This window comes from Condylura cristata, unplaced genomic scaffold (genome assembly GCF_000260355.1).
Source record: "Condylura cristata isolate star-nosed mole 26May11 unplaced genomic scaffold, ConCri1.0 scaffold00009, whole genome shotgun sequence".
NCBI lineage: Eukaryota > Metazoa > Chordata > Mammalia > Eulipotyphla > Talpidae > Condylura > Condylura cristata.
Genome location: NW_004567110.1, coordinates 28,227,758 through 28,242,395, shown reverse-complemented (window position 1 = coordinate 28,242,395; position 14,638 = coordinate 28,227,758). Strand labels below are relative to the sequence as shown.

Below are 14,638 nucleotides of genomic sequence, written 5' to 3'. Positions count from 1 at the left end.
CATCTCTGGCTTGTACCCCAGTTCCATATGAATAAATAAATAAATCTTAAAAAAAAAAAAAAGAATTAGATCTCATGGTGGAATTAATTTATTAGTATTTAGAAATGTGAGACTTAACATCTGCAAAAAAAAGTTCAGAACTAAAAAAACAGAGTTCTGAAGAAAGACTTTTTTAAGATTGTGAGTTGATAGCCTTACTGTTTGTGTAGTATACCATAATTTAGGAACTCTGATAGCAAACATATTTAAATAATTTAGTGTATTGGATGATGGATCAAGTATACGAATACAGTATCTCCCAGGTTGTATGGGGGGTTGTACATTGAGGGTTGGGCAGACAGGGCTATCTGTAACATGTCTAGATTTAGGTTGTTTCATGGACAAACTAAATCTTAATTGAATACCTTCTCTGCAAGGTGCTCTTTTAGGTTCTAGGGATACAGTGATTGATAAAACAGGATAAAATGATGAGTCCCTGTTCTCATAAAATATAGTAAGAGAAACAACTAAAAATAAGCAAGTACATTCTCTGCTGTCAGTTGGTGTGATAAGTGCTGTGGAATAACTAAACAGGGTGAGGAGAAAGAGAGATACAGATTGTGGGCACCCCTAAACCTGTGCAGCTCTTCTCCTGCTTCCCTTCAGAAAATGTATCAGAGTAGTACAGAATAGAATAATCCTGCCGTGGTTTCATTTACAACACCCTACCCTGCCCACCAAGATGAACAATCATTTGCAAACCTCTCTGCTTTTAAAAAGGTTTGTGATACTTTGAGTATTAATCTCATTTTGATACTGTGTCACCACATTACTAAGATTAAGAACTGTTGATGTAGATAAAATAAAGGTAATTAGTATGTCCCTTGAACCACCCATACGTTACAACTTATATATGCAATTTATCTTCATGTTTGAAACAAGAACACTAAGTAGTACTAAATTATGAAGCAGTATAAAGTAGGAACTTGCCGTATTTGTTGAAGCAAAAAGTAAATGAACAGCGGGGTTCCGACTTTTCCTCAAGTACCTTTAAAAATAACCATTGTCAGGCCCTCCCTGGTGGCCTGAAAGCACAGCACTAAGAAGCTAACACCACTTCAGCATGAGTTCGATCCCCACCCTGGTGGTGACCCGCATAGCGCAGCAGACCTCTCCTATCTCACCTGCTGCTCCCCTCAGCAGTGTACTTTGTCAGTCAGCCTGTTCTGCTCCCCATTCTGTCTCTGGTGAATCCTCTCATCAGCCTTGCACCTATCGCCTGTACCCCAGTTCTTCATGCATAAATAAATAAATCTTTAAAAAAAAAAGTTTGAGGGCCCTCCCTGGTGGCGCAGTGGGTTAAAGCACAGCACTAAGAATCTGAAGCCACTTCCGCATGAGTTCGATTCCCGCCTGCCCCGGAGGTGACCACATGGCGTGGCAGACCTCTCCTGACCCGCCCGCTGCTCCCCTCAGCAGTGTACTTCGTCGATCTGCCTGTTCTGCTCCCCACTCTGTCTCTGGTGAAGCCTCTCACCCTCCGCATCTCTGGCCTGTACCCCAGTTCTGTATGAATAAATAAATAAATCTTTAAAAAAAAAAAAAAAAGTTTGAGGCCCTCCCTGGTGGCGCAGTGGGTTAAAGCACAGCACTAAGAATCTGAAGCCACTTCCGCATGAGTTCGATTCCCGCTTCCCGCCTGCCCCGGAGGTGACCACATGGCGTGGCAGACCTCTCCTGACCCGCCCGCTGCTCCCCTCAGCAGTGTACTTCGTCGATCTGCCTGTTCTGCTCCCCACTCTGTCTCTGGTGAGGCCTCTCGCTGCCCCTGAGCCTCTGGCCTCTACCCCAGTTCTGTATGCACAAATAAATAAATCTTTAAAAAAAAAAAAGTTTGAAGTGAAGGATGAGTTTAACTACAGAAGTAAATTTTATTACTTACAGTATTTTGATATTTTCAGTTATGTGAACTTGAGAGCAAATTGTTATTCCTAGAACTACTTCAGCATTTGCTTTTAAAACCATAATCTCCAAAGTGACATACATAGGGAGATCCATTAAGCATGAAGGAAGAAAATGTGTGGCTTTCTATTTCTACTTAGTTTTTTATTTGAAGAAAAGTAAGCTTTACTTATATTTAATATATGACTAGTAATTGGCATCCTCATTTGGATCTTAGAGGATAGTAAAATACCAGACAGTAAGGATCCAGAGAAGACTAGGAAGGTACAAATTGAAAAAGTCCCTTCACTGGTTCTTTGCTTATAGCATAATGTCACAGGCTGCAGTTTACATTTCCATGGGTTAATGATTATATTACCCAGTTTAAACCAAAAAGCTTTGGCAAATAGACCACAGAGCTGCAGATTGCAGATGACAGTAATGCAAATAAAACAACTAAGAGAGGAGATGCTACTCTTCTAAGAATTCTGTCAGCTGCATCATGAATTTAAAATGATTTAATCAGACCTGATAAAAAATTGGTTCCAATAAAAGGAAATCATTGAGGAAGGTTTTTTGCAGTAATATATTTCTACTTTTGGTAAGAAACCTTACCAGTTTTTGTTGTGCCTTGAGATTTTAGCTGATGATATGTTGAAACTATTCCAGTTAGCAGGATAACAAACATTCAGAATGTGAGGACTGCCCACTACAGAGTATTCTTAGAGATATTTATTTATATCGTCCTCCATATAGCAGAATTTTACTACATACAATCATAAATGTTTAGAATCCATTCTTGAAGTTTCTTGTTAAAGGGAAAGATTACCATGAAGAAACTCTTACTCTTTCTACTATGAAAAAATGAGCAAAACACAGTATGACAGTCTCCTAGACACATTGCTTCATGAACTTACACAGCAGCATAAGAACATTGCTGATGGTTTAAATAAATTAGCAAATTACTCAAGCTGGGAGGCAGAAAGTTCAGCTGTTTCTAACATTACAGCTTAGGGAACTTTTATAACTATATTTCAGTAGTAAAATGAGCAACTAAAAATAAGAGTTACCCACAGATACTACCATCAACGGTGATTACTGATTTTTTGTGGAAAAAACAATAAAAGCTACTGCTGCACAGGCCATTTTGACTGAAATTAGACAACAACTAAAAAAAACGGGGCTGGGAGATAAGATTATGGGTACATCACCGTGCATGAAATTCATTCACTGCATTATTTAACTATAGTGGCAAAAGAGGGTAAGGCCAAACTGCAAACTGAAAGACCAGACTTTTAAATTATGTTAAGGAGGAAGCAACAATTTTTTATCTTACAAGATGAATTGATTATACTGTGGCAAAATACTGCTGTAATGCTGATAGACTTACAAAATGAGCCACACATTTTTCTTTTCCTAAAAATCAAGTTGCTCCATATCTGTAGTATACAATGATAAATAATTGCCTCCTTAGTAGGCTGAAGAAAAAAAACTACACTTACTCTGTCCCTTCATTGGTAATGAAAGGTTAACAACGTATCAGAAAGTAGCTGTTCTTGTTTTGTTGTTTTGTTTTTTCAAGGAAATCATTCAATTAAGAGTATATTCTGAAAAGTTTAAATACTATGTGATTTTCTTATTAAAAATTATTTTCTGACCCTCCCTGGTGGCGCAGCCGGTTAAAACACAGCACTAAGAAGCTAAAGCCACTTCAGCATGAGTTCAATCCCTGCCCCGGAGGTGACCCACATAGCAGGTGACCCACATAGCGCGGCAGACCTCTCCTGACCCTCTCACTGCTCCCCTCAGCAGTGTACTTAGTCCATTGGCCCTGTTGTGCTCCCCGCTCTGTCTTCTGGTGAATCATCTTACCGCTCCTGTACCTCTCGCCTGATTCCCAGTTCTGTATGTATAAATAAATAAATATTTAATATTTTCTGTTACTTGTAAAAATTCTCATGTCTGCCCAACTTTCATCAGAAAAACAGTAAAGCAGCCCAGTTTCCTGAACATAGAATCAAATCCAAGTGCCAATACTTCCTAATTACATGATCTTTGTTGGTTGGTCCTCTACCTCCTCCCTTGTCTCATTGCATCTACCTCATAGCGTTATTTTGAGACATATATGGGTTAATTAGAAAGCTCTATGTTAAGTCATAAATTAAATTCAACATTAAATCTAAGTAGTTAAGTCTTTTAAGTGAGTTCACTTGTTAACAGAATAAAAAAGAACCTTCAGGTTCAGTTCCAGGAAAAACTGACAGAAATGAGGAAAATTTAAATTTCACTAGTTAAATCTCTACAAAAACTTCTGCATGCTTACAGGAGGAGGGCATTTCATAGACAATGGCATGTGTTCTTCATTTGTATCTTTGTACTTTTGTCAGACAGTATTTAATACCAAGTGTTAAAATGAATGAATTTAGATTATTCAGATTTAATGAAGCATATTTGATCATAATGCTCTCACTAAAAAGTTATTTTTAAAAATATATGCACTGTCGGTAAGAGATGTATAAAGATTACAAGGAAACAGTTTAGCATATGTGCTTAATTTTTTTCATAAAAGTATAAGAACAACAAACTTATTTAACCTATTACTTTAAGAATGAACAGCAAATCCCTTTCTCTGGCTTACTTCCTGAGGTATTTTATTCACAGGAGTTGCCATATGTTCCAGACATGGACAGCTAGCTGAGTATTACATATTTAGATAACTGCCTAATAAGATTTTTAAATTCTTTAAACGCATCTTACAGGCATCACAATCTCTTTAACAAGTTAACGATTCATCCTAGTTTGTATATATTTTTAAATGTATACAATTTTAAAATGCAGTGTTAGTGTACTTAATCCTTATCACAGCTTTTTCATTCAAAGAATGGAACCATTTGCTGTTCGGAGTGCAAATATTATTTTAAATTCCAAGCTACTGAATACCTGCTGGGAAAAAATATGTGTTTGTTGCCATTTACACCTTCTTCTCTTTGCAGTGTGTGTGTGTGGGGGGGCGCATGTGCATGCATACATGCATGCGTTCATATTTAACACTGATACAACTGCTAGTGAGACTGTTAACAGTTCAAAATTTTTGTAATGTCTGCATTGTGTTTATGAAATGGAGAGAAAACAAGATAAGAAATTATAATGGAAGCCAGTAGGAGAAAATTTTGTAGACTCTTTTTAAGATTTTTTTTTTAATTTGTTTATACCAGAACTGGGGTGTAAGCCAGAAGTACAGGAATGAGAAGATTCACCAGAGATGAGAGAGGAGCAGAACGGGCAAATCTACTGAAATATACTGTTGAGGGCAGCAGTGGGTGAGATAGGAGAGGTCTGCTATGCCATGTGGGTCAGCTCCATGGCCCAGGATCAAACTCATACTGCAGTGGCTGATGTTGACTTGACAGTGCTGAGACTTTAAGCCCTTATGTGACAAAGGAGGCCCCTAGCCAGACTTTTGTTTGTTTGTTTTATCATTTATTTCTTTATGCATTCAGAGCTGGGGTACCGGCCAGAGGTACAGGGGCAGTGAGAGAATTCACCAGAGACAGAATGGGGAGCAGAAAAGGCCGACTAACGAAGTACACTGCTGAGGGGAGCAGTGGGCGGGCCAGGAGAGGTCTGCCGCGCCATGTGGATCATTTCCGGGGCAGGTGGGGATCGAATTCATGGTGAACTGGCTTTAGCTTCTTAGTGCTTTGCTTTAACCCGCTGCACCACCAGGGAGGACCTACCCACACATTTTTTAAGATTACTTCTAATATGTTAAGAGAAGTCTACTTCAAATGATATTAGGATTTTTTGATTAAGGGTAATTTACTTTGTGCTATAGCTGAGCTGCTAATAGTAGACAGATTTCTTCAAGCAGATTTATTTTCTTTATACATCAATCTTTATCATAACCCATTCAAATAAAGTGAAATAGATTTTATTAATAAAATGAAATATCTTATTCTCTTGCCTTCAAGGAGTGCATATTAGAAAAATTGAAACCTTGCACACATGGAAAGGTGACAGGAAATTTGTAACAAATAACCAAATTCATGATAGTTTTAAATGTTTAGAGATGTGAAATTTTATGCACTTAAGGGAGAGTAAAAGGAGAAAGTATCAGGGATAAGGTAAAGGGAGTGGAACTTGAGATAGGGTAAGAAAAAATGAGTTCAGTTCATTTCAAAAAAAGTGTAGCAAATGGTTCAGAGTAAAGAGAAAATCACTCTAGAGCCATTGCTGCAGCACTTTATTCTGAGAGAAAATCCATAGTCAGTTCAACTTGTACAAAGGTTCTATTCAGTTCTATATACTGAGCTCCTAAAACAGCATGTAGCACTTAGTAGGTATGTAGTAAGTCTTGGTTGGATAAAGACCATTCAAGAAGCAAGCTTAATTGCCCATGTTGGAGTCTGATAGCAAACAGACGGAAGAAACAACTGTTAACACAAGGGAACTACTAGAACTTTGTATTTGCAGTGTTCCTTCAGAAGTGTTGACTAGTAGAAGCTTTATTTATCTTATATATTTCTGTTGTCTAAGAAAAATTTTAATGGCCTTTAAAAACTCATGTCACTTCAGAATATTCCCAAGTTCTTTACTATAAGGAAAGCAGTTATGTGTCATTTACACCTTACCCATCAAAAAAGACTTACCAAGGTATATAATCTCTTTAGTTATAAACTTTAAATAATGCACAACAGTGTATATAGCCAATCTCAAATAAATACATGAATACGAAGCATAAATACAAACATGAATATGTCCTCTCTTCTGGAAACACTTAGCTAAATATAGAAATAATTACGGTATGAATTCGTAATTTTTAGCAAGCTTTCCAGAGGAGGAAATTAACAGAAAGGAGCTTAAAAGCTACTCCAAAAATATCTGTATCTTGAATATGTGTAGGTGTTTACTTATGATGTAAATTAGAATAGCAGGGCCTTCCCTGATGGTGCAGGGGGTTTAAAGCACAGCACAAGAAGCTAAAGCCACTTCAGCATGAGTTCAATCCCCACCCCAGAGGTGACCCACATGGTGTGGCAGACCTCCTTGACCCACCTGCTGCTCTTCTCAGCACTGTACTTCGTCAGGCAGCCTGTTCTGTTCCCCACTCTTTCTCTGGTGAATCCTCTCACCGCCCCATGCAAGTCCGGCCTGTACCCCAGTTCTGTATGCATAAATAAATAAATCCTTAAAAAAATGGCCCTCCCTGGTGGCGCAGCGGGTTAAAGCACAGCACTAAGAAGCTAAAGCCACTTCCACATGAGTTCGATTCCCACCTGCCCCGGAGGTGACCACATGGTGCGGCAGACCTCTCCTGACCCGCCCGCTGCTCCCCTCAGCAGTGTACTTTTTGTCAGTCTGCCTGTTCTGCTCCCCGCTCTGTCTTTGGTGAAGCCTCTCACCGCCCCTGAGCCTCTGGCCTGTACCCCAGTTCTGTATGCACAAATAAATAAATCTTTAAAAAAAAAAATACTAGGACAGCAGGTTGTCTAAGGGCATACATTTGGAGCTGCTTCCTAATGACATCTCCATCATTTAATAACAATGTGACCCAGACAGCCTATTTAATACTTAACATTTCAAAGTCTCCATTTCCTCATCTCTAAACTGGGAGTAATAACTTCTCCAGTTAGCTTTTTCAGTGATAAAAAATTGTAAAATATGCAGCAAATAGTCCACCTAAGAAATGATGTCATAGTACTGTTATCATTCATATTTACTTTTTAATCAAACATTAGCTTTTTAGTCAGCATTATGCATTTCATATGTATTTTACTGACTCCTACCTTTTTTAAAATTATAGTGAAATATTAATATTCTATTTTACTTTCAGTCAAAGAAAAATAAGAAGAAATCAAAATCAGATGCTAAAGCAGTGCAGAACAGTTCACGCCATGATGGAAAGGAAGTTGATGAAGGTACTTGAGAAAGTAAAAGGACTGTAGAAAAAATTTTCCTTTTTATCCCAATGTATTATGTGAAAGTTGCATTTGTTTCATTTAATCTTGTATCTAGTTTTTTTAATTAACTGTAGATTTTAATATTCAGATCTGTGGCATTGTTAGAAAATACTTTTAAATATATTTTATTAAGCATGCAACAGCCCTATTCCTGAAGGGAACTACCTTGAAATCTAAGGTCTGCCTTAATACCTTGACCAGCTGAATTGTTTTGTCTCTGTTTTCTGGAAGTTTGATTTGGGTTTTTTCCCCATACTTACATATCACACATACTATCCTGTTGTTTCTAACCAGCAAGCTAAAAAAAATTCAGGATGATTTATGTAATTTTTTCTAAACCATGGATATAAGAGTTAATAAAAATTACCAGAATAAATAATGGTAGTTAGTTGCGTAAAGCAATACAATGATACTAGGAAAAGTTCTTAGGATAACTTAACAAGCATTTCTTGTTTTTAGTTTGATATCTAAATATATTCTAATATTTTGCCTATTTGCCATATCTTCCCTCCCCTGCCCCCCCCCCAAAAAAAAAACAAAAACAGTACAACCTTTTGTCTGCCCCTTGCTGAATAACATTTTCTTTTCTGGGGCTATGTCAGGAGCCTGGGAAACTAAAATTAGTCACAGAGAGAAACGTCAGCAGCGTAAACGTGATAAGGTGCAGACTGATTGTGGTTCATTGGATTCAACTACCCCTGGGATAGAAAATACCGTCACAGTTACAACTGAGCAACTTACAACTACATCATTTCCTGTTGGTTCCAAGAAGAACAAAGGTATATTAGTGGAACATAAGAATTTTACATCAAATCCAACTCCTTTTAACCAGATGTACCAAATATCATTATGTCAAAATCTGACTCTTCTGAATTGCTTTACATCATTGTGCTGATATACCCTTCTTCATGAGAGCTCTGCTGACCGCCTATCATAAGCTTACCTGATCCCAGCAGTTAACATGCTGTCTAATGAATAGCCTATTTAAACTAACTTGCTTTTCTGCCTTAAGTCATCTGAGAAAATGTTGCTGATGTATATTGCTTTACCCCAGCAATCTTAAATCTTCATCTCTTACAGTAAGCAAACCATTTATTAAATGGCGTTAGTTGTTCCCATTTTGCATGTGAGGTGCTTTCATTCCAAGATGAATGATGAAGCAAAGCATGTTCTGGGTATTCTAGCTGGATTTATATCACCCCAACTTTTTGAGAGGGCCATAGATTACACTAGAACTTAGAGGTTATAGAACTAATATTCTTCCTCTGTATTTCAAATACTTAAACTGTCTGATATTGATGGCTTCGTTGCAGCTTGTTACATTGCCATCAGTTTTACCCTGGAGACAACAGCCTGCAAAGTGAGGATGTTCAATTTGCTTTCAAGTATTGATTTATTTCCCTTCACCATTTTATTATCTTCCCTACTTCTACCTTGTCTCCAGACCATTTTCTTGGCCTTGTTAACTTTTACTTTTTTTGCTTGATCACTTGGTGGAATTTATTGCTGTGGTACAGCAATGACCTCTATTTACTCAATTTAAACTATTAGAAACTAGCCACGCTTTAGTGTTTTTGTTGGTGACCTCTTTTCTGTCTTGTGCATGCCTTCCTTATTAGCACAGTCCTATGTCTTGCTAGTTTTAGAATACGTTGTAGTCATTGTCATGCTTTTTAGTGTCAGAGAAGTAACTGTATTTGTTATAACACTTATTTTCACCTTTTGCCTTATTTCCTAAGTCCTGGTCCCAAATGCTGGCTAAGTTCTTCCTAAGTTGGTGTGTTTGTTTCCAGGATTGTTGAAAGGCAGCTGGTATTGTTGAGAGGTGGCAATGTTGAATCCAGTTACAGAGCCCAGTTCTCCAATTCCTAACTAAAAGACTCTTGATAGTCAGTATAGATCAGCAGGTCCTATATATACTTGGCCAATTTTCCAATATCTTTATTTACATTTTAGTAGACTAAGAATGCATTAACTAGATAACATAACTCAGTTCCTTTAAGACATGTGAAATATGTTGTCAGTAAAATGGACATTTTTCCATTGTAAGAATTTAGTCATATAAGGAGTAATTTATTTTAAATAGTAAATAAAATTCGCTTTGTATGTTAACCCTAATTTAACATGCATAATGTCCTATTAGTATTAAATACATTTTATTTCTATTCCAACCAGGTGATTCTCATCTAAATGTTCAAGTTAGCAACTTTAAGTCTGGAAAAGGAGATTCTACACTTCAGGGTGAGAAATTACATGTAACTTAAATTGAATGCCCATCAAAGCAGAAACTTACATATATGTCTCTTTCCTCACATGAATGACACAAGGAAAAAAGGCTTTTAAATGAGTTTTAATTCCTAAAGTAACATAAGCACAGTCCAGAGATTTTGGAAAATAGATAAAAAGAAAAATCACTCCCACTTCTAATAGTCTTTGGTATGTTCTAGTTGTTCTCTTCCTTCCTCCCCTCCCCCATATATAAAAACATTCAGTAATAGTTTATGTGTAATTTTAATTCTTGTTTGCATCATTTAAGCCTAGAGAGAAAAGAAAGCTTTTGGTGGGGTTGGCATATATATTAGTATATATGCCAAATATGGGCATATTGGGGATAAAAAACTTTTAATCCCCTAATTATTAAAGAAAAAATAATAGCCTTAATAAACTTTTAAAGAACTTCCTTATAATATCAAGTATTCCACAACAAATGAACAATAGTCTTAAGGCTATATAGTGCTTCACAAATAGAAAATGTATTTTATTTACTCATTTTTGACAGTTAAATTAAGTAGCATGGTATACCTTACATGAAAACAAAAGTAAAACAAATTCAGAAATGGAGAAGAACCTTCTTATTTTAGGCTTGTTCTGAACACTGCTGCTTCTTTCATCCCCATGGTTCTCGATCTTGGCTACACATTATAGTCATCTAGGAAGCTTAGAAAAACAACACACACAAACACCTAAACACACATACCTCTGTGACACATTCACCTATGTACATATACACTCATACACATCCTGATGCATGGGGCTGAGTATCAGTGTATACTTTTAAGAAATTTTTCAGTTGATGCTAATAGGCATCCAGGTTTTAGAATCAAAATATAGGTGTAAATATTTAAGAAAAAAACATGTAATTAAAGAGAAGTCTTAATGTTCTTAGTGGGTAAGTATTCTAAATATGAGTATGTAATATTTTCCTATATGCTCTATTTTACTTCCATTCAGGCCATCATTTGGCTGTAAAAAAACATCATTAGTAGCTGTGTTAAGTTCAAACTACTCTGAATTTTAAATAAAAGTCATCCGTGATAGTCATGTCACTTTTTAAATTCTTCACTTCTGTTTGAAAGCTTAGGTTGTTTAATGGATGGGTTGGATCAAGGCTGTTAGCTGTTAATGAGCAATCATAGAAATTTAAAAATAATCCCAATATTAGCAAAGAGTCATATATCAGTTTTTAATTTTTCTTTTCTTTTCTCTAAGTTTCTTCAGGATTGAATGAAAACCTCACTGTAAATGGAGGAGGCTGGAATGAAAAGTCTGTAAAACTCTCCTCACAGATCAGTACAGGTGAGGAGAAGTGGAACTCTGTCTCACCTACTTCTGTAGGAAAAAGGAAAACTGAGCCATCCGCTTGGGGTCAAGACACTGGAGATGCTAATGCAAATGGAAAAGACTGGGGAAGGAGTTGGAGTGACCGTTCAATATTTTCCGGGATTGGTAAGAACTGTTAGAAAATGCTAAGTAATTTAAAATTGTTTATCTGGTGCATTTAGATTTTTCCATGGATGAAAGAAAGAAACAAAGTAGAAAAGTTAGTAATTCCATGTAGAAATATTAGTAAAAAATTAACTCATCTTAAATACTGCACATGGAACAAAGTGGCATGTAAAGTTCTGAACAACAACATTTAACATTTTTAGTGTTCTTACATACTTTATCACATATGATTATAAGTATATCAAACTGATATAATTGTATATTTTTAGTTATGTAATAAATGTAATCTGTGAACAGACTTAGATTATTTCCAACAGTTCTACTGTTGAGTTTAAATAATAATAGTAAATAAAAATGATAAATATGCAGTTTATAGCATCCATTTATTATGATTTTAAAATCTGCAAAATGCCTAATTGTAAGTAATTTTTACCCCTGGAATTAAAGACCATAGTTGAGAAGCTTATTTCTGTTGAGAGCCATCAATTAAAAGCAACTTAGTTTCAGATGTGTATGTGTATTGTAGAAAAGTACTTAACATTTAATATAGAAAACAGCAACAGGAAACTGTTATCACACCACCCATTGACAACAAGTGTCTTTTTATTGTCTTTATGGATTTTTTTCCCCTCTGTGTACCGTTTCAATACATACATAATCCAAAACAGATAGGCATTTTTATGTTCCTCCTCCTCTTAATTTTGTAGTGTAAACATTTCCCTTACTCTTGTACATATTTTTATTTAATGGCATATTGTGTAAGTGTAGTACAGATTACTTAATTCTTCCCATACAGTACATTTTTTCTAGTTTTAGCCATTGTAAATATCATTGCATTGAATATGTTTTGTTTTGGATTATTTCTTAAGGGTAGATACTTGGGAGTGATTTTATTGGGCAAAAGGGAATATAGTTGCTTATGATGCTTGATGACTACTACCAGAGTATTCTAAGAGAATTTTAATTTACACTGTCAGCAGCAGCATGAGTGCCATTTATTACATATGTTCCAAGGTTGAGTAATCTCTTTTTTTTTTTTAACATTTTTTAATTTTATAAGCAAATAGTAAGCTATTTTGGTTAACTTTGAAATCTGATGAGGATGAATATTTTTCATAACTTTCTTAATCATATGTTTCTTTTAGAGTTGTCTATTAATGTTCTCTATTTGTCTTAATGGCCTCTTACTTTTTTTTTAATTTAGTTGAAATTCCTTCTATATTAATCATAATTTTTTCTGTTACACTTGCAGATTTCTTAACTTCTTTTAGTTTGGGAGAGCAATAGAACAAACAATAGAGATTTTTGTGTTTAAATAGGAAAGAAAACCGTTCCTGTGTTTATTTTTCTCATCACTTTTACCTCACTCATTTTGACTAGTGTCCCCAAGAAGCAAACTCAAGGTCATTTATTAATATTGTTCTTGAGCTTGACCCCTTCTCCCCTTGCAGTGTCCAAAAATTATGTAGAAATACCAGAATTTGTTTGGAGGAAGAGATAATCCCGGAATTCCCAGCTTCATTTTTAGCACTGAAGAAAGCATAAATTTCTGATGTAAAGAAAGCATCCTTTCACATTTAATGTTTTTTAAAAGGAAAAATGTTACTGAAGAATGTTAAGAACTAACAATTTTTGAGATATTTACAGTTTCTTATAAGAGTATGCAGTATTTTTATATTTAGGACATAAATTGAGATGGTATTTGTTTAATGTTTCTACAGGGAAAATTAAGCATCAGACTAGATACTTAATTCCTGCCTACATGGATTAGGATCTTTGTCAAAATGGAAAGAGAACTGTGTTAGGTTTACATTGACTCATTAAAAAGATGAAGGTATATAATGGGTCTTATTGATATAAGTGTTCTTAAAGTACTCATATAAGAAATAAAGCTCTGGAAAATGTTGAAAGGATAGCATAGTAGAATGGAATGAGCATGGACAATTTGAGGCAATCCTGTCTGCTAGGAATCCCATTTCTCCCCAAATAGTAGCTTTTATGGAAGCAGGCTTTTTATTTAACCTGTTTGAACGTCATAGTTAAGTATTTGTAATGAATGTAAAGTACAAGTGCATGGCCCAAAGTAGTAGCTTAATTATAGTGGATAATAAGATACTTTGCTATAAGATAGTGTTTTGGAAATAGACTCCAGTTCCAGTCATGGCTCAGCTGTACTGTCTATCAGAAAGTCACTTAATGACTATGAAACTTGGAAGAGAAGTGGTTGATGGAAGGAGCCCAGTACATAATAGACAGTCAGTAAATACTAGCCTTTGCTCTATTAAGTGGTTCTTATTTCTGAGATTATCTTTAAATATTGTTATCATAGTCTTAAATCTGTACATATCTGTCAAGTTTCATTGCAAATTGAAGGTTCCAAGTGACGTTCTTTATTTTAACAGCTGCTTGGTCTAGTGTGGATAGGGGAATGAATACCTCTGAACAGAATTCTGCTTCTTTTGCATCTCTCACACTTAACTCTGCTGTTTCTGGTATGTGAAAACAGTCTTTCATTTAGTTAACAAAAACATTTCTGTTTAATTTTAACACTTGCTATTTGGAAAAATAACCTGCATATAAGTACTGCTATCAATATAAATAATAGCTCTATAATATAAAGTGCAGAGGCCTTAATAAAAAAGGGAGGAAGAACTAAATTCATACCTGAGGTAGCTCAGTTCCTTCCTATCACAAAGATAGAAAGATCTAAAGTAACTGAAAGTATATTGTACAGAGACAATGCAAATAGAAGCTCTCCCAAAGGATGGTGATGCTTTTCTGTCATCCATGTTCTCTTACCATATTTCTACTTGCCCTTCCTTACTCATCATGAGTTTGTTATAGCTAAGCCTTTACGTTATGTGAACCTGCACATAAAAACTCTGCTTTAAGTATTTCTATATCACTGGATTTAGAAAATACACTATTACTAATAAACTATCAGTTCAGCATTACTTAAACGTTTATGCCTTCTATTAATCATATTGAAGCTATATATTCTTAACAAGTATTTCACAACTATGGGGCATTTT

General features: G+C 35.6%; 1 protein-coding gene across 8 annotated transcripts in view; it reads left to right on the top strand.

The window, feature by feature from the left end:
- MTDH (metadherin) overlaps positions 1-14,638 on the top strand; it is a 55,600-nt gene that overhangs the window by 17,731 nt on the left and 23,231 nt on the right. For 3 of the 8 annotated variants that reach the window (XM_012723020.1, XM_012723019.1, XM_012723018.1), the window contains exons 3-7: positions 7,754-7,838; positions 8,483-8,659; positions 10,056-10,121; positions 11,370-11,606; positions 14,009-14,098. In XM_012723020.1, the coding sequence (XP_012578474.1) occupies positions 7,754-7,838; positions 8,483-8,659; positions 10,056-10,121; positions 11,370-11,606; positions 14,009-14,098 (655 nt within the window). The remainder of the gene's footprint in view (positions 1-7,753; positions 7,839-8,482; positions 8,660-10,055; positions 10,122-11,369; positions 11,607-14,008; positions 14,099-14,638) is intronic. The other 5 variants (XM_012723024.1, XM_012723023.1, XM_012723022.1 and 2 more) reach the window with 3 other exon arrangements.